The 21279-nt window shown below is 36.4% G+C and overlaps 1 protein-coding gene across 4 annotated transcripts in view; it reads left to right on the forward strand.

The window, feature by feature from the left end:
- The window catches only part of Phf14 (PHD finger protein 14), a 152652-nt gene that overhangs the window by 11343 nt on the left and 120030 nt on the right, over positions 1-21279 (forward strand). For all 4 annotated transcript variants that reach the window (XM_045160141.1, XM_045160142.1, XM_004671592.3 and 1 more), the window contains 4 exons: positions 5426-5570; positions 10549-10708; positions 17157-17268; positions 20850-20987. In XM_045160141.1, the coding sequence (XP_045016076.1) occupies positions 5426-5570; positions 10549-10708; positions 17157-17268; positions 20850-20987 (555 nt within the window). The remainder of the gene's footprint in view (positions 1-5425; positions 5571-10548; positions 10709-17156; positions 17269-20849; positions 20988-21279) is intronic.

Genomic DNA, 21279 nt, shown 5'->3' on the forward strand with positions numbered 1-21279 from the left:
AAAACCAACATTTCCATCATAGAACAAACATTTCTCTCATAACGCTACAGTAATGGCTCAGCTCCTCCACTTGACCTACTACTGAAAGTTAGGTTTATCCATTTGGTCCAGAGGTTCAACTTTCAAGACTCTTCAGTCAAACTTTTTTTGTCTTTTTGTCTGTGTGTTTATGTTTTTCTTCCAAAGAGAGATTGGGTTGTTGTCTTACATGTAGATGTATCTGTTACATCACATTAGAACTATCCTAATTCTGTCATTTCTATCACTGTGTTTATAGTTAACAAAATTTACTTTATCACATTTTTTTGTTTATTCATATCATTGAAACAGCTAAAATGGCAGATTTTCCTTCATATGCTTTACTTATTTTTCATATTTTTAGGTTTATAAATTTTACATATCAATAATTTTCTATTTTAATTAGGTTTAATGTAAAATTTTGTGATTCCCCTCCCCCCTTATCTAAATAATATAGCAAGCTGTCAGGGATTATATTAGTACAGCTGAAACAGCAACTTATAGTTTAGATTATAAACATTGGTTACTTTCTAAGCTTTTTACTTTACTCTGAAGAATGTTGCCTGTCTTAAGTGCTATTCTAATCCTTATCTCTAGGTAAATTGTCATTTGGGAAATGATGTAAAACTTTTTAATGTTGTAGTACAAGCTATTCCATATTACTAATGATGCCTTGGAAAATTTATAGAAATTTAATAAATATATACTTTAGATAGACACTCAGTTCATTTTGTGATATTTTAAACTTCTTTTATATCTACTATGTAAGTTTATTCTTAGCAATAGCTCCTCCTTATTCCATTTTTATTGGGCTGACAGTCACTAGTCACAAAAGTAGTGTAATGACAAAAGTATGGAGTAGATTTATGCTAAGGTGTAGGGACACATATATATACTTAGGAAGATTTTTTTTTTGTTTTTTTGTTTTTACTTTTTGGTAACCCATAGACAAAAATTGCTAAATTTTTTTTTTTTTTTTTTTTGGTTTGTTTGTTTTTAAGGTAGGGTCTCATACTAACCCAGGCTGACCTCATACTCACTCTGTAGTCTCAGGCTGGCCTCAGACTCACAGTGATTCTCCTACCTCTCTTGTTTAGAATACTGGGACTTAAAGTCATGTGCCACCATGTCTGTCTTTTAGTAGGTTTTTGACTGAATTTTATAATACATTTAAATTTCACACATGCTGTTTTTATTTATTTATGTTGATGAAAGAGACTAGTAAATACTGGGGCCTTTATATTAACTGTCCCAAAGATATTTCAGGAATGAGATCCCAAAGCAGTTTTTAGAAAATTCCCCATGTAGAAATTATAGAAACTTAATTTCCCTTTGAATAACGTTCTGCCTAACAACTTGATTACTATTTTTTGTCTCCACAAGTACTATTCAAAATTATGAATTATTTTTTTCATGATTCTAATTGTATTTAAATGTCAATCTATATATTAAAATTTAATTAAGAAATCAATTTATGTTACTATGTAATACTTACAGATTTTCTATTAATATGGTTTTGATTTTATAGAAACATGTCTAAAGCTTATCCTTGTTGCCTCATGGCCAGTATTTGTGTCTTCATCTCTAGTTATCATAGCAGTGATAATTACTAAATATTCTTTAGACAGCATGTGGTTGATTATATTTAAAGTTTTAGTTTTCATTGCTATTACATTTTCAGATTCAATTTTAGTAGAGTCAGAAAAGTGTATCTTTAGAAATAAAAAAAAAAAAAGAATGTCAGTTAGTCTATAAGCAGGCCAACTTTTTCATGGCTGCTATGAGTACATTTGTAGAGAAGTGATGTTAGGCATCATTTTAAGGTGAACAATGCTCTGAAATTTCAGTGGATTTTAAGTTTCTTAAGGCTGTTTAACATTTTTATGAGCTGGGCCATTTTTTAACTATCACTCATAATGGCCTTAACACTCTGAAATAGCATAGCTGAGCAGTCTCAATTGCTTGGTTTCAGAACTTCCTTTACCTTCTTAAAAAAATATTGAGCAGCCTTGTTATATGTGTAGATTATAATCTATTCCTATTTACAATTTAAAATTAAAACAGAACTGGGCTGTAGAGATGGCTTAGCAGTTAATGGCATTTGCCTACAAGTCAAAGGACCCAGGTTTAACTCCCCAGGACCCACGTAAGCCAGATGCATAAAAGGGTGCATGTGTTTGAAGTTTGTTTGCAGTGGCTGGAGGCCCTGATGTACCCATTCTCTATCTGCCTCTCTCTCTCTCCTTCTCTCTCTCTCAAATAAATGTTAAAAAATATTTAAAAATTAAAATAGAACTTTGTACAGAAATATAGAGAAGCACATAAGTTGTCAGATTGGTAACACTGTCTCTCTTCATGTAGCTTCTAGAAAACGTCATACCCATGAGAGAGGAATAGCAAAAAAAGCAGATAGCATCAGTAGTAGTAATCTGAGAATAGGCTTTTCCTTGTAGGTGTCTGAAAGAGTCTCCTTGATCACACCTTGAGCATTTCATAATTGACGTTTTCTGCAAGTGGGCACACATCTTTGTCAGTGGCTCACTCATGTTCATGAATTTGGTGCAGCGTGAATAATCCCCTTGGAGTATGATTGGGTTGTTTTCAACCCTTTATATTGAAGCCTTTGAGACTTACTAATGTTTTTACCCATTATTTTTCTGAGGTAAATTTTATGAGGAGGGTAACAGAAAATGGTTTTCATTTCTAAGACTTTGAACCTAAAGTCTTAGATGCACATTTGTATGTAGCAGAAAGACATGTTTGTAGAGCTGCAGTTTTGTTTTGTAAAAGGAGGAAAAGCTCTTTTCTCACAGAGACTATTTAGAGGCAGTTTGGATTTTGGCAGAGTTCATTAGCAGGAGTAGTATCCTAAGGATCAAACTTGAGCTAGGTCATTTCCTAGTGTGTGAAAAACCTTATTTTTGTTGTTAAGCCTAGATTTTATATTCTGTGAATAACATCTATTTTTGGACTTAACATGGGAATGATAAATTCATAGTTCTTAGTGAGGCTTGTAGCTTTATTTTTGAGTTCCGGAGAAGATCTTCCTCTTTCACCTTAGTCATAACTTTTAGCCCTTGCTTCTCTTTTGAATTCCCAGGCATGTGCAACCTGTAACATGTGGCAGGAAGTTGTCTATACAAAGGTCACACGGCAGCTGCACTGTCCTGTTGGGCTTTGTTTGTAGCTATCCTGGGCTATGTATGGTGCACAGGCCACAAGGTGCCCGGTCCTGTCAGAATGTAAAGGAGGAGGGGCATGAACATTAATTGAATGTCTACCATGTGCCAGAAACATTCTTGCCATAGTTTTTTTTTTTTTTTTCCGAGGTAGGGTTTCACTCTAGCCTCGGATGTCCTGAAATTCACTATGTAGTCTCAGGGTGGCCACAAACTCACAGCAATCCTCGTACCTCTGTCTCCTGAGTGCTGAGATTAAAGGCATGCACCACCAGGCTTGGCTCTATAGATTTTTATATATAATATTTTTCAGATGTCATTTGCAAATTACTATTGAAATGATGGTGATAGTTGTGACTTTTGGTTTTGGTAGAGTTTATAAAGGTAATAAAAAGTGGGCTGGAGAGATGGCTTAGTGGTTAAGCACTTGCCTGTGAAGCCTAAGGACCCTGGTTTGAGGCTCGATTCCCCAGGACCCACATTAGCCAGATGCACAAGGGGCACACACGTCTGGAGTATGTTTGCAATGGCTGGAGGCCCTGGCGCTCCCGTTCTCTCTCTGTCTCTTTCTATCTCTTTTGCTCTCAAATAAATAAAAATGAACAAATAGATAATAAAAAGTGGAAAAATATTAATATGAAATAAAATACATATTATGAATATATGGCATGGGGTTAACTTTGGTTTTGAATATAGTTAAGTTTATAAATGAAAATAATCTTGTAATGTTAAGAACACTTTATATTTTATATTTTTAAATATTTCATTTGCATTTGAGAGACAGAGAGAGAGAGAGAGAATTGACATATACTGCAAACGAACTCCAGATGCATGTGCCACCTTGTGCATCTGGCTTATGTGGGTCCTGGGGAATTTATCCGAGGTCCTTGGCTTTGCAGGCAAGCACCTCAGCTGCTAATCCATCTCTCCAGTCCAGTTCAATTTATTAAACATTTCAATAATCACTTAAAAAAACTTTTTTTAGAATATCTTATTTTTTTATTTGAGAGAGAGAATGGGTGCATCAGGGCCTCTAGCTACTGCAAAGGAACTCCAGCCACATGCAACATCTTGTGCATCTGAGTTTACGGGGGTGCTAGGGAATTGAACCTGAGTTTTTTGACTTTGCCAGCAATTGCCTTACCTGGTAAGCCATCTCTCCAGCCACTGTTTTTTTGAGATAGGGTCTTGATATAGACCAGGCTTGCCTAGTCTTAGGGTGGCCTCATTGTCACCGCAGTCCTCATCTCTGCCTCCAGAGTGCTGGGATTAAAGGCGTGCGCCACCACGCCCAGCTTTTGAGACAAGGTCTCACTATTTTGTCCAGGGTGTTCTCCAATTCAGGATTAAGTGATATTCCTGCCTCAGCCTCTCAAAAAAAACAAAAACAAAAACAAAAACAAAAACAAAAACTGACTAATGATATGATATTAGAATGAATGAATGATTTTCTTATTAAAGTTAAGTCCATAATGTACAAGGTTTAAGTTACATTAGATTTTCTTTTCCTTGGAATTTTATCTTTTGTATTCATCTGTTCATGAAGCTTTTTCTCCTTTATATTTACTAGCTAGGTTATCTTTATTACCAGTTAGCCTCATAGATCTTTCTTGGCATAAGTGTAGTAGAACATGTTGACTTTTCTAGTAACTAGTCAGCCTGGCTCCTTTGGAAGGCATTTTTAAATACTTATATGTAATTTTCTAATTGACTTTTAGTGAGTAGTTTGATAATCTAGAACTTTTGAAGTCCCTATCCCTCTTGGAGTAGAGTCTGTAATGCAAACCACACATGCATACTTGATCATGATATCTTTAACTTATTTCTTACTGTTTTCATGTATATATGTCTTGTCCTCTAGTAACCTTACCCAAAATAAAGGAATCATATCTTGTACTTTTAATGATCCATTTATAGGATTGACAATTTCTTGAGGGTTGTTTCTTCTGGTTTGAGGGACAAAGCAGACAAAGCTATTTGCAGTTCATTTTGTAGAGTGATAACCTATGGGGCATACAGAGAACTAGTTGAGAGGAGGCTTCTCAAAGTGCCCTTTAACAGAATTGTATCATGTCAGATGTGGCATCCTTTGAAGTTATTAACAGATAAGAATGCAGCATAAGTTTGAAGTATAAGAAGCAGTGCTTTAAAATAGTTTGAAGTGAAAATTGTGCTTATTAATATTATTTTTAATTAAAATGTGATTTTCTAATATATTTTAATATTAGGACTCGCTGATTCTTGAGAAGAGTCAAAACTGGAGTTCTCAAAAAATGGACCATATTCTAATTTGCTGTGTTTGTCTTGGAGATAATAGTGAAGATGCAGATGAAATCATTCAGTGTGACAATTGTGGCATTACAGTTCATGAAGGTAATTTCTGCTTTGCTTTTAGAAATAAATGGCTGATTGACTTCATTTATTTAAGTAAAACCAACTCTTTTCCATTTATGCTACTATAAGGTTTTTCTACAATGTTTCATGATGTGATACTTCAACTGAAAATGAGGTATACTGAGTCCTTTTAGTATGCTTTCTTTGTTTAAGACAGGGTCTCATGTAGCCTAGAGTAGCCTTGGATATGTAATATAGTCGAGAATGACTTCAACTCTGTTCCTGCTGCCTATGCCTCCCAGTTGTGGGATTACAGATGTATGTCACCATGCCTGGACTGTTTTTTCTTTTTTTCAGATTGTTCTTATGTTTCCAGTATTGAAGTAAAAATATTTGAAAATGGTATTTCTTTTCTTTTTTTTTTTTTTTTTTTGATTTTTCAAGGTAGGCTCTCACTCTGGCCCAGGCTGACCTGGAACTCATTATGTAGTCTCAGGGTGGCCTCGAACTCATGGCGATCCTCCTACCTCTGCCTTCCGAGTGCTGGGATTAAAGGCGTGCGTTACCATGCCTGGCTGAAAATGGTATTTCTTTAGAGGTTAATGTTATGATATTTTTCTTTCTGGTTTATTTATTTTCTTTTCTTTACTTTTTTTTTCTTTCCATTTTGAGACAAGAGTCTTGCTATGTTAGGATGCGCTACAATTTACTGTCCCCTGCCTCTTGAGCAGATAGGATTATAGGACTGTATCACCAAACCTAGCTACTTTTAGTTTTTAAATAAAATTTAAAAGTAGAAAATAATCTCTAGTTATCTTAGTAGGAACTGTTGTTTAAAACCTTGCATTCAGATCTTATCAACATCATACATCTTCCTTTTTTAATTTACTTTTTTTTGGTTTGTTTGTTTTTTCTAGGTAGGGTCTCACTCTAGCTAGGCTGACTTGGTACTTTGTAGTCTCAGGCTGGCCTCTAATTCACAGTGATCCTCCTACCTCTGGGATTAAAGTCGTGCACCACCACACCTGGCACTTGTTTTTTTTTTTTTTTTTTTTAATTGCTTGCTTACTTATTTATTTATGAGAGAAAAAGAGGAAGATAGAGGGAGAAATTGGGTACACCAGGGTCTTTAGCCACTGCAAATGAATTACAGATGCATATGCCACCTTGTGTATCCGGCTTTACATGTGTACTGAAGAATCAAACTTAGGGCCTTAGGCTTTGCAGGCAAGTGCCTTAACTGCCGAGCCATCTCTCCAGCCCCTTTTTTTTTTTTTTTTTTTGTATAATTATATGTTTTACTTTTGGCTATGATTTTTTTTTTTTTTTTTTTTTTTGAGACAGCCTGGCCTTGAGCTGGTGTTCTTCGTGAGTCAATTTCTTGAGTGCTGGGATTATAGGCATGAACAACCACACATAACTATTTTTGAATATGAAAGGAGAATATTTGGAGATGAACTTTTAAAATATTAACTAGGAGCCACTCTTCTATGGTGATAATACTCTCTCTTATATTTTTTTAAACATTTTGTTTTCTTAAAATTTCATTTCTGATTTACAGAAAAATTAAGGGACAATAGAGTTCCCATATAGTCTTCACCCAAATTTCCCACATCAAAACACTTTATTGTGTTTTATTTTTTCCCTAAAGCAGTAGCTTCTTTCATTTCTGTGATGCAATTTCCTACTTAATACTTCCAATACCTTAATATTTCCTCTCCTCCCCTCCCTTTCTTTGTCTTCTTACACCTTCTTTCACTGGAGATCGAACCCAAGGCTTTGTGTATGTTAGGCAAGTGCTCTACCACTCAACTATATCCCTAGCTTTTGATTTTTTTTTTTTTTTTGGCAAGATCTCCTTATGTAGCCTAGACTGACCTTGAGCTTACAATATGTCTGCCTATGCCTCTCAAGTGCTGGGGTTACTGGCCTGTGTTACTATACTGGGCCCCAGTGAATATGTCCTAAGATAAGGGTATATGCTTAAGGACTTCATACTTATCAAAGAAAAAAGCATTTATAGAATACTGATACCTAATCTACAACAATATTCATATTTTTCCATTTGCTCCACTACTGTCATTTTTAGAAAAATAACAACTAGGTCTCATGTATTCAGTTGTCATGTCTATTTAGTCACCTTTAATTGCTACAGTCCCACAGTGTTTGTGTTTCTTACTATTGACAGAGAAGAGCACAGGTCAGTTTGTTTTAGAAGAATGTCTCTAAATCTGTTTTTCCATTATTAGATTCAGGTTACATGCTTTGAGCAGGAGTGCCATAGAAGTTATTCTGTGTTTTCAGTGTCATGTTAGGAAGTGTGCACTGTTTCTTTCTGTAATGATTGTTCCTCCTGGTTTGTCTGTGGAAATACTACTTTTTCTTAACAGTACTTGTTTCCTGTCAGTGGTGACTATTACAAAGCAAAGCCTCTTTTTTTTTTTTTTTTTTTTGTGGTCTTGCCCTTCCCTGCTTTTCTGGTAGTTACAGTTTTCTCAGATAGTCATGGAGCTGAGGGTTGCCATGTAAATATATCCACTTGTCTCTTATTTTTTCAGTAATGTTTGTTTAGTGCTTTCTGTGGTTGCTGTTATGTAATTTTTAGGTATGTAGAATAAATTAAATATGCAAGTTGCTGGCATAATGTCTAGAGAAATAATACAGTGAGCAGGTAGTTTCAGACATACATATTTGAGTTAACAATAAAATCTCTTGCCTTTGATAATTGGAAGGTAGTTGTGTGCAAGTATAATATTCCCTATTCTAAATGTAAAGAAAGAACTGTGCTGCATTAGCTTTTTAATGGGGTATGTTGTTGGGCTGGAAGATTTTTATTAAATTATTTAAAAAGTAATTTACTTTTAAAGATACTCTTACTTATTTGAGAGAGAAAAACAGAGAAAAGTACGGGTGCTTCAGGACTACAAACTCTAGACACATGTACCACTTTGTAAATCTGGCTTTTTGTGAGTACTAGAGAATGAAACCCAGGTTAGCAGGCATTGCAAACAACCACCTTCAAGTGCTAAGCCATCTCTCCAAGTGCTTAACTTACATTTCTGCATACTGAGATACAGTGCAAGGGAAAAGATAAAATTCCTATTGTGTGCAGTACTAGGGATTAAAACTACATCCTTGAACATGCCAGGCAGATGCTCTACCACTACATACAAACAACTCCCCTGCCTCGCCTTTTTATTGTGAGACAGGGTATTGCTAAATTGTTGGTATCTTGAACTTGTGATTCTCTCAGCCTCCTGAGTAGCTAGGATTAGTGGCCTTTGTCACAGTGAAATGACCTCTTTTTATTTCCCCATATCTTTCTGTTATACATAAAGTTTTTTCAAAGGATAGAAAACTTATATCTTTTAGATACTAAATGCCTTATATATAGTTACTGATTACCTTATAGTTACTGGTTTAGTTACTGGAACTTGTATTTCATGTTAGTGTGTACTTTTCAAATTGTCCTATGGTTTTACTAATATGTGTGTTTCTATTTTATTTTCTTCTTAGTAAAGCTTCACTTTTCTTTTTTAAAATATGTAATTTATTTAATTTTTTATTTGAGAAAGTGGGGGGATGCAGAGAGAGAATGGGCATGCCACAGCCTCTAACAGCTGAAAATGTACTCCACATGCATGTGTCACCCTGTGCATCTGGCTTCACACTGTTACTGGGAAATTGAACCTGGGTCCTTTGACTTGCAGGCAAGCAACTTAGTTGCCAAGCCATCTCTCTAGCCCAGGCTTCACTTTTCTAGTTGTATTAGCTTGTGTTATAATCTGCTTCTTCCAAAATTAGATCAAGTGCTTTTGTGTATGAGGGCTTTTTTGCTTAAACTTGATCTCTTATATATGTTCTAATGTATGATTTAAAGGGAGCTGAACTAATAAATGAATAAATAGCTTACTAGTCTCGTTTCTTTTTAGTGATACCCAAATTTTTTGAATAAAAGTTTTTTTTTTATTTATTTGAGAGCGACAGACACAGAGAGAAAGACAGAGAGAGGGAGAGAGCGAGAGAATGGGCGCGCCAGGGCTTCCAGCCTCTGCAAATGAACTCCAGACACGTGCACCCCCTTGTGCATCTGGCTAACGTGGGACCTGGGGAACTGAGCCTCAAATCGGGGTCCTTAGGCTTCACAGGCAAGCACTTAACCGCTAAGCCATCTCTCCAGCCCTAAAAGTTGTTTAAAATATAAAAATTTCCCTGTCTTATAAAAAGTTTTATTTAGGACCACAACTAATTAAAAATTTGATTTATTTCATTGTGCATACTGTCCTATGTAAAAAGTATTTTGTGTGTGCATGTATATATGTATATGCATATTCATGTGTATATATGTATGCCTGTGTTTAGATATGTGTGATATGTGCTGTATGTAGAGGCCAGAGGACAACCTTGGGTCTCATGCCTCAGGATCTCTGTCTACCTTTTTTTTTTAAAATTAATTTATTTGAGAGAGGGAGAGAGGAAGAGGCAGATATATAGAGAGCATGGCATGCCAGGGCCTCTAGCCATTGCAAATAAATTCCAGACACATATGCCACGTTGTGCATCTGGCTTAGGCGGGTACTGAAGAATAGAACCTGGTTCCTTAGGCTTTGCAGACAAGTGCCTTAACCTCGAAGTCATCTCCCTAGCCCAGTCTACCTTTTTTTTTAGATAGGTTCTTTCATTGGGTTGGAGCTTTTCAGTGCTGGGCTAACTGGTCAGTGAGTCAGAGATCTGCCTGTCTCTGCCCTCCCAGCTTCGGGATTGTAAGAGCATACCACAATACCTAGCTTTTCCACATGGATTCTGGGAATTGAATTCAGATCCTCATGCTGGTGAGACAAGCACTTTACTGACTGACCTGTCTTCCCAGCCACTGATAAAGTATTTTTATAAAGTGATTTCATGTATTTTAATATCAGTATTATAATCCATTTTTTAAAAAAATTTTTCTCTAGTTCCCTTCCTTTGTGCAAGAAATAAACCCTAATCATAACTGTTATCTTTTTTGTTCTTTTAGGTTGTTATGGAGTCGATGGAGAAAGTGACTCTATTATGAGTTCAGCTTCTGAAAACTCCACTGAACCTTGGTTTTGTGATGCCTGTAAATGTGGTGTTTCTCCTAGCTGTGAACTATGTCCTAATCAGGATGGAATTTTCAAGGAGACGGATGCTGGAAGGTTGATGTCCTCATTATGTTGGGTTCATATAACTGCTTCAAAGCATGTCTGATTTAAAAAAAAATTTTTTGCATGTCTGCTTTTTAATTCCTTTTCTTCTATTTGTGATTTCTGAGTTATACACTTCATTTGATTGCTTCTTTGTATCATCTTGGCATAGAGTAAATGCCCAGATGGGGGAGAAGATTATCAGTTACTTTCATTTGTCTTTATACTCATCATCCCATCTAATTCTGATAGTGTCCTCTGAAAAGGCAGGTGGTAGTTTATCAATTTATAGGGCTACTGCCCCAAACTGAGATCATTGAAATAATTCATTAAATCCTGGCCAGAAGCTGGTAAGTAGGGAAATTTGAACTCATCTCTATCTTGCTTCAGGAGTTTATCATGTAATGATTAAAAATAGAGAAATTTAATGTAATGAATTACTAAGCTATGGTATAAGAGTACACATATGATATAAAAGAACTCTTCAAGGATTCCCTGAGGATAGGAGAGAATATGGAATGACGAAATTAGAAAATGATCCCTTTTTCCTCCTTTGGATTTAGTCTGTGATGGAGAAACTACATGTAGCCTATGGTACACCAGAAAACTTTTCTGCTATGGCTGGCCACTGTTTGCAGGGGGTAGTAGGGCACTGTTTTAAAGTTTGGAACACATGGTGTCTGTATTGGGAGGGCACGGCAAGGTGATCTCAGGTTGGGACTGGGCTGTGAAGTACTCTACTTATCCCTGCTGAGAAATTCCATCCTCTTGCAGCACTGTATCACTGAGTTGTAGTGCCCTGCTGTAGAGATATAGGGAGTTGATAATCATCTTCACAATACAGGAATGTGCTGAGGGAATTCTTTAATTGCAGAGCAAGTGTTGAAGTAGGACAGTCCATTAGAACTTGAGACAAAATATTGGCACTTGGCACAAAGACCTGTTCTCTTTTCACTATAGTTACACTCGTTTATTATCATATTTGATCAGTTGTTATTATAGTGTTGACATCATTCCTGGTTTTATCCCCATGAGAGTACCATCAGGGGTAGTTACTGTAAGAGTAACATTCATTCTTGTGTGTTTTAAAGACCATACCCTGCCTCTTTCCCTCTCACATTAAGGGAGGAAATGCTCAGTTTCTATTTATTTGTCAGATAAGGATATTACAATATTTCTATTAAGGGTGATTGAAATTTTAACAGCAGCAGCAGCAGCAGCAAGTTAACTTACAAGTTGTATTCCATATGTTAACACTGAAAGTGTAGGACATAGTTTATTCCCAAATAAAGAATAGATGTAGGTTTAATACTCTTACTTTAATCTAATTAAGAAAAAATATTTTTCTCATTTTTGCCAGATCCTTGAGAAACATTATCATATAAAGTTGGTAGGATACCTTAGAACCTACCATGGGATCTTGGAAAACCTGTGTGCTAAGGTCCAGGTAAAGTGGCTGGAAGTCTCACCTCTCTTACCTCATGACCTATATACAAACTAAAGTAAAATAAGTAGGAAAATGATTTACTATTTATGAAATTGTTCCTATCATAGAGGTGGGCATTATTTTATATTTAGACCAACTCTTTCCTAGAACTGTGTTTTTAGTAGGCATTAAAAATGTGTGCTTTCCAGTTGGACAGCCTATGTTTGGATTTAGGTTGGTTTTTACTATGATTTTGGCAAGTGCTTTAATCTTAGTTGAGTGGATTAAGTGAAGTGATTCACGTAAACAACACAGTTTCTGGCACATAACTTGTGCCCAGATGTCTGCTTGCTCATCCTGTTTTTGTGAGGTTCTAGTGCTTTCTTCCGAGCAGCATCACTTCACTTATTTCAGGGAGCACTCTGCTGCAAACATTCTTCCAGTTGAAATTTATGGTGATCACTTGTGGTTAAGTAAAGCCATTTTGAGAAACGCAGAACTTCCTTTGGAGGAAGAAAATTCATTTTTCTTCTTGTTAGTAATTTAAAATTACATTGAAAAACAGGCTTTTCCTGTTATAAACTATAAGTCAACTTACGAAGTTGTTTCTGAATGAAGAAGAAGACCCTTTAAGCATTGAGATTTACTTAGAAATACTATATTAGCTACTGTGGATGTTACATATATAGGTGGCTTTTGACGTAAAGACTGGCAAAGATTCTTTCACATGCTATTCAGACACTGTTCGTGTCCACACTTATGTAGGCTATAGTGGAAATTATAGACCTGTATATTATACCATGTTATATGTTATACTAGTTTAAGGCCATAAAGTAGCAAAAGCCAGGATAATTGGATGAATCTTTTACTGTCTTTCTTTATAGAAATAGAAAATAGGGAAAAAGAGAGAGTAGTATAGGGAAAAAATAAAAGGGGGCTTTGAAATTGACTTACCATGTAGGCTTAATTAGACTTTTCCCTTCCTTTCTATGTGGAAACTCACTGGATTTAATGTGAGAAAACTGCCAGGAAATCCTTGCCATTACTTCACTTCTTAGAATATTTTACTCCAAGTGATTTTATAGACACGATTGTGAGAAATACCAAACATATCCTTCCTCATTCTCTCTTTTTCTTTTTTAAAATTTTTTATTGACTACTTCCATAATTGTAAACAACATCCCATAGTAATTCTCTCCCTCCCTTTTGAAACTTTATTCTCCATCATATCCCTCCCCCCTTTCAATCAGTCTGTCTGTCTCTCTCTTTTTTTAAATTCTTATTTATTTGGAAAAGAGAAAGTGGCAGAGAGAGTGGAAGGGAGAGAGACACAGAGAGAGAATGGGTGCACCAGGGCATTCAGCCACTGCTGACGAACTCCAGATGCATGTGCCACCCTGTGCATCTCACTTACATGGGTCTTAGGAAATTGAACCTGGGTCCTTGGGCTTTGCAGGCAAATGCCTTAACCATTAAGCCATCTCTCCAGCCTCTCTTTGTTATTTTGATGTCATGATTTTATCTTCCTATTTTGATGGTTTTGTGTAGGTAGTGTCAGCCACTGCAAGGTCATGGATATCCAGGCCATTTAGTGTCTTCAGGAGCCCGTTGTAAGGAGTCCTACCCTTCCTTTGGCTCTTGCATTCTTTCCACCACCTCTCCTGCAATGGACCTTGAGCCTTGGAAGTTGTGATAGAGAAACTTCAGTGCTGAGCACTCCTCTGTCACTTCTTCTTAGCACCATGGTGCCTTCCGAGTCATCCCAAGGTCACTGCCATCTGAAAAGAGAAGCTTCTCTAACCAAAAGTGAGAGTAGCATTAATATATGGGTAACATTAAGAGAAGTACTTACTGGGCAGTTTGATGAGCATAGTATATACATTTGGTCAGATACCAGCAGACATTTCACCCCTAGGGCTCATGACTATCCCTGTTGTAGGTTTTCAGTATCAGGGATGTATTCACTCCCATGGAGTGGGCTTCCAGTCCAATTAGAGGGCACTTGGTTTCCCTCATAACAGACATGCCACTATTACACCCATTGGTTCATTTGGCTTGGCTGGTCAAATTTAAGGCTGTTGAGTATCTTCACTGGTAATTTCTCTGTCCCCCATTGAACTGCATGCAGTGTGGCTTTTTCCAGCTTTCTCTCAGCTTGTCTACATGGGGGAGGTTTTCAGCTCAGCTCCAGCAGGACTTCTCAGTGGCCTTGCAGCCCAAGTATGAGGAGTCTTCAGCAATAGGGTCTTACCATCTATTCCTGGTGGGACACCAAGGACCTCAACAATGGCTTTTAATGTTTTGGGGCCATCAGGGGGCCTCCCTGGCCAACAACTCACTGGAAGATATCCTACCTCCAGCCCTGAAAATTTTCTAGTAACAATCTATGGCTTCTGAGTATTCCATTGTCCAAAATAGTAGGTTTCCATATGACTTAATTATATCCTCTTAGATTTTGATTAGCCCTCCCTCCACCTTTCCTTTACTCAATGTCTTCCCCTAACCTCACTTAGGCCTTTTCACCCCCATTTAATCTGTTTTTCTATTTACATACATGCAGTACCACTCTATTCTTTTTCTTTTCTCTTCAGTTTAGTCAAAAGTTTATTTTACAATGCTCCAAAGAGGGACTGGATTGGGTTGTCCTGCAGGGGGTGCTGCCTATCCCTCCTCCATGTCCTTTGCTGCTTGCCCTCTAGTCTTTTGCAATTGAAATATGGCTTAGAGTTAAATTCTTTTTATTTTTTTGAATTAGCATAATACGGTAGTAGGAAGGTAGCACTGGATAATTTAAATCACTTCTTTACTTACTAGCCTGGTTATATATTAAAACCATTCTTCTGAAAACAATTCTAGATACGCAAAACGAGTAGAGTTAGTTATCACTCCCAGGGGATAGTTACACCTTTTAGTTTTTTTGTAGCAAACATTCCCTGAGTGACGCTTACACTGTGCACTTCACAGGTATCTTTTCAGGTCCCGATCTCCCTACCTAATACCCTGTGCCAAGTAGAGGCTTTGCTATTGATTTTGGAATGAAAATAACATGCTATTATATGTTTTAATGATTTTTAAAAATAAATGAAAAGGATAATGTATGTACAAAATACTTAAAAATCATTTGATTCATAAAATTTCCATTCTGAAATGAGTCTTTAAAAGTATTTTATTACTTAGTCTGTCTTATAAAAGTATATGAATTTGAAAGAATCTATTCGTGGTTTGTATGCTAGAATAACAGTATAATTGTCCTGAGGTGCTTTTGTGTCCATCAATGTCTGTTACCATAGCTCCAAGCAAAATCGATGTAAACTAACCAAGAAAATTTTCTTATTTTGATTTCCCAAGTTAACTACAAAGTTCTAAAGTATGCACTACAAAAACATGCACAAAACATTGTTAAAAGGACCAAAATTATGCTAACAGTGATTTTTACTGACATTGATATGTATTTTAATAAGGACTTATGTTGGTGACCTCACATGAATGGTTGGGTGAAATGATAAACTTGTGTGCCAATCACAGTGAACTGGCAGTTCAAATCTGCAGTACTTGTGTGACTTGTTCTAAAGCATTTTAAGAAGGTCAGTACGAAGCAAGCAGCCAGCTGTTGGGTTTATCAAAGATAAACTCCTGTAGAGTACAGCGACATTTAATACATCAGTGGAGCATGAAAGGACTGTGCAAATTAAATTGAGAAAGCAGCTGCTTGTTGAAGATGTGTATCTGTATATTGAACTCCACATGATGCACTCGGGAGTTTGGATTAAAATGTTTTATCAAGAAAATCTCACAAGCGTGGATCTTTTCCCCTAGTAGAAATGATAACATTTTAAAATATTTTTAACTATGTTCCCTGATGTTTTTAAGGAGTGATTCTTAGTTCTTTAATTCTCATTGTTTCACAAAACCAGTATCATGTTTTCAGTCTTTTGGGTATGATTAAGCAGGAATTGTCAATATACCCACACAGCCTTTTCTTTTAATTATTAGTTATGTGCACAGTGTGTATACAGCCATGTGGGTTCCATCATTTGCCTCTTCCCTGCCCTCCCCGCTCTGCAGGGACCCTCCTTGCTGGTATTTGTGGGTCGTGCATTGTCACACAGCTTTCGATAGAGATTTGCCATCTCATTTTTATCCTTTTTCTTATACAAATGATATACATCTTCTATTTAAATTATCAGATGGTGATTGAATATTTTGTTTAAGCAAACAGGTGCTAATATATTAACAATGATGCAGGACTGTTTTAAAAAAATGAAATCCAAAGCAAGTTTCATTTTTCTTCAGTGATTGAAGCTGCATGGTTTTTTGTTTAGTGTTATAATTTTGTTCACAGTTTACAAGATATATTTGTTGATATGGCATATAACTTTCAGCTCATAGGTCACATGTTAAACAGGCGAGATGCATGAAAATATGATGGCCTTACCTTATTGTAACTTGTTCTGTCCCCTTTTCCAGCCACTATCTTTAACCTGGAAAAAATGCCAAACTGTACACTGAAAATGTTTCCAAATAGACCCTTATAATTATTCAATAGCTTTTGGAGAAAAGTAACCATGAAGAACAGTGCTACCTAATTACTGCAGACTAATTTCATAGTTATTAAATTAGGATCTTGAGTTACAAGATCGTGCTTATAATAGTAGATGTGAATACCTTCCTTTGTATAAGCACAGCAAAGAAATATTTTATTCATTTGGATAGCAGTTTTGTACAAATACATAAGAATAATCAATAAGAGAATTTTAAATGAATATCATTTATGGTTACTAAGTCTAAATCTTATCTCAGCTTTTGGAAGAGGAATGTTTATTTTAGTCATTTGTTTCTTGGATCACTTGATGGCTTAAATTCTGTATGAGTTCTGTATGCTACAGTTATGTGCCTGAGACTGACATTTTTAAAGCATCTGATCACATTAATTTTTAGTAATATTTTAAGAAGATACATGTTTTACATGTTAGTTTCCCATGTGAGAATTTCAGGAAAGGATTTGATAGTAAAATCCTGTCTTCTCTCCTATAGATGGGTTCACATTGTTTGTGCCCTATATGTTCCTGGGGTAGCCTTTGGAGATATTGATAAATTACGACCAGTAACACTAACAGAAATGAACTATTCCAAATATGGTGCCAAGGTAAGATAAAACATGATAATGTAAAGTGGAACTTTTTTTTTTATTAGTTTACATAGCTTATTTTTGATATCATTATTGACTACAGAAGTACTTATTGCTATTTGCTGAGCTCCTAGCACTAAATCATTTATTATTTTTGTTAGAGTTGTATGTGTGTGTGTGTGTGTGTATGTGTGTGTACACGTGAGGTTGATGTCAGACGTCTTTCTTAATCGCTGTCCATTTCATTTATTTTTCACTCTCCATGCAGAGGTCATTGACCTGGCTAGTCTAGCTTGCCAGCATGCTCCAGGGATCCAAGCCTCTGCCACCCTTGTGTAAGGATTACAGGCAGGTTCTCATGCCCACCTGGCTTATACCTGGTTGCTGGAGATCCAGACCCAGATTCTCATGCTTACATGGAAGTGCTTTACTGGCTTTTGAGAAAAGATCTCACTATGGGCCTGGGTAGATGGATTAATAATTAAAGTCTCTTGCTTTTGAAGCCTCCTGGCCTGGGTTCAGGTCTCAAGCTACCCATATAAGTCGGTCACAAAAAATGGCTCCAGTAGCTCATATTCTTTTGCAGTGGCAAAAAGTCTTGGAATATACACACCCACACCATCATGCACACTTCCATGTAAACAAGCAAGGAAACAAACAAGAAAGGATCTCATTGTTGTCTAGGCTAGTCTCAAACTTGCAGCAGCTGGCCTGTGTCAGCCTCCTGAATCTGCAGTACAGATTATAGGTTTGATTACAGGTATGATTTTGGGAAACTGTCAAAATTGTTAAAAGTTCTCTCTGAGGGCTGGAGAGATGGCTTAGGGGTTAAGTGCTTGCCTGTGAAGCCTAAGGACCCCGGTTCGAGGCTTGGTTCCCCAGGTCCCACGTTAGCCAGATGCACAAGGGGGCGCACGCGTCTGGAGTTCGTTTGCAGAGGCTGGAAGCCCTGGCGCGCCCATTCTCTCTCTCTCCCTCTATCTGCCTTTCTTTCTGTGTCTGTCGCTCTCAAATAAATAAAAAATTTAAAAAAAAAGTTCTCTCTGAAGTAATAATTGTAACATTTTTTGGACCCACATAAAGAGCTACATAGTTGTAGGAAATCCTTATTTCTTTTAGTAGAGAGGACTCAGTTAAACTATGTTAAGCAATCAAAGATCTGTTAATAGATAATATGACATACAAGGAATTATTAGGTCATGTCTCCAAGTCTTTGTTTCCTAAGCAGATATATTAAAAAATAAAGAAACCTTACAAGTTTCTTGTTAAGTGCAGACTAGTACTCACTCCCAATATTACTTCCTGCTTTAAAAGAAAAGACCACATTCTGGTTTTGTTTCAGTACATTTTGAACTATTCTATTTTTTTAAAATTTAATTAATTTATTTGTGAGAGAGAAAGTGAGATGGAGGGAGGGAGGAAGGGGGAGGGAAAGAGAGAAAGAGAAGAGAGACAGAAAGAGAAATTGGGTGCACCAGGGCCTTCAGCCATTGAAAATGAACTCCAGACGCATGCACCACCTTGTGCATCTGGCTTATGTGGGTCCTTGGGAATTGAAACTAGGTATTATGTGGGTCCTGTGGAATTGAAACTAGGTCCTTTGGCTTCGCACACAAGTGCCTTAACCACTAAGCAATCTTTCTAGCCCTGAATTTTCTGATTTTTAAAAAATATTTTTATTTATTTATTTATTTGAGAGAGAGAGAAAGCTAGAAAGAAAGGGAGCATGGGCATGCCAGGGCCTCCTGCCACTGCAAATGAGCTTCAGCTGCATGTGCCACTTTGAGCATCTGGCTGTATATGGGAACTAGGAACATGAATCTGGGCCATCAGGCTTTCTTTAACTGCTGAGCCATCTCTCCAGCCCCCTGAACATTTTCTTTTGATATTGATGCTTAGTTTAAAAATTTTTAAGTAATTCTTCTCTTTAGTTTGATCACATATAAAATTTTACATCCAAGATTCATCTTCCAGGAACCTTTTTGTTTCATCTTGTCATTTTTGTCCTGTTTTTAGATCTTTCATTTTGGAGCAGTCATTTCACTTAAGGGCAAAAATAAGTCATGTAACATAACACTTTTCCTTAAACACACCATTCATACTTTGTATTGCACGTACCCAAGCTATTGTTAATCTTACCAGTTTTAGCTTTATTTATGATACACTAATTAGAATGCTTATCTTTAATTTTTAAATAAAAGCTAGATCTAAGAAATAGTGAACTGCCTATTACATGTCAACATTCTGTCAGTCACTACCCCTTCATAATTTCTACAAGCTTGCTTTCTCCACTTTTCCCTTCATGTTTAGTTTAAACTACACATATCAAGCCTGTTTCTATTTGTCCATAGGCTGTCATTTGTAGTTTGGCAAGTTTGGTTTTGGCTAAAAATTTCTTAGAAAGATTTTTACAAAGTTATAAGATCAGTATATATTTGGAAGCTAAGGTCTTCTAACCCTTTTGTTAAGATAATTAAAAGGATATGTAGTATTTATTTATTTCCTTAGGGGTCCTAGGGATTGAAGCTTGTGCATGGTAGGCAAGGTCTCTTTCCTTGAGCTTTATCCCCAGCTACAATAAATTTGCTAGGAAGATTATGGATAAACAGTTTTTACTTTTTTGTTTTATAGATCTTGTCAATAAAAACATTTTACAGTCTAGTAATCCCAGCTACTCCTGCCTGAACTACAGAATGAATTTAAGGCAGTTGGGTCATCTTAGTGAGGTCAATATAAAAAGTAAAGAAAAAGGGCTGGAGACGGGGCTTCGTGGTGGAGCACTTGCTTTGCCTGTGGGAGACCCTGCATTCAATAACCAGTATCTCCACCCCACCCTCTTACACACACCAGAAATAGGTAAATTGGCTGTAATGTTTAGATTTTTTTGTTTTCTTGTTTTATGGTCTTTTACTTCATTTCTTTTATTTATTTTTATTTTTTAATTTTTATTAGCATTTTCCATGATTACTTCATTTCTAAGCAATGTTTTATTGCTTAAAAGTTGTTATAGTTTATTGGAGATATTGGAGAATTTATTTGAGATTATTCTGGTTTGGGTATTTTTCCTTTTTTTTTTTTTTTGTTTATTCGAGGTAGGGTCTCACTCTGTCCCAGACTGACCTGGAATTCACTATATAGTCTCAGGATGTCCTCCAACTCATGGTGATCCTCCTACCTCTGCCTCTTGAGTGCTGGGATTAAAGGTGTGCTCCACCATGCCTGGCTATTTTTCCTTTTTATTTTGACCACCTTCGTTATTTCTTATGTAACAACAAAAGTTGGGAACATTTCTTCAGCATAGTGACTGTATTAAATGGTTATGTGTATTAGTATTTGCAAAGTACTTAGAATAGTTCCTGGAATCTCCTAGGTCCTCAAGTAATACTAATATTTGTTATTGTCACTACTCTACTATACCAGATTAATTTTTGCTTTAGAACTTTGTAGAGAGTTCTTCTTTTCATTATAGTCTTAGTTTGTCTACAGCTATTTGTATTGGTACCCTGTTGGCTCACTGTTTGTATCTCCTAATCATCTTAAATACAAAGGGGATGCTTCTTAGGAGGATATATAACAGTGGTCCTGTTACTGTCTCATAGGAGTGCAGCTTTTGTGAAGACCCTCGCTTTGCTAGAACCGGAGTGTGCATTAGTTGTGATGCAGGCATGTGCAGAGCCTATTTTCATGTTACGTGTGCCCAGAAGGAAGGTCTGCTTTCAGAAGCAGCAGCAGAAGAGGTGAGTTTATCTGACTAATCCACAGGTAGTGAGCATACTCAGAAGACTTCATGTCTGTTGTGCTCTTGACCAGTTTTAAAGCATGAAAAAAAATTCTTAAAAAGTTTTGTCTACTTCAGTGATCTAAAGCTCTAGAAGTAAAACCACTGAGTTATTTATTATTTATCTTATTTATTTTGCATGTGCATGTGTGTAATATGTGAGGCATGGTTTGTGTTGTGTATGTTGTTTATACATGTGCATATGCAGATGTGTGCACCCTATTCCCATGTGTACAGAGCTTAGATGAGAA

This window comes from Jaculus jaculus, chromosome 10, assembly GCF_020740685.1.
Source record: "Jaculus jaculus isolate mJacJac1 chromosome 10, mJacJac1.mat.Y.cur, whole genome shotgun sequence".
Lineage (NCBI taxonomy): Eukaryota > Metazoa > Chordata > Mammalia > Rodentia > Dipodidae > Jaculus > Jaculus jaculus.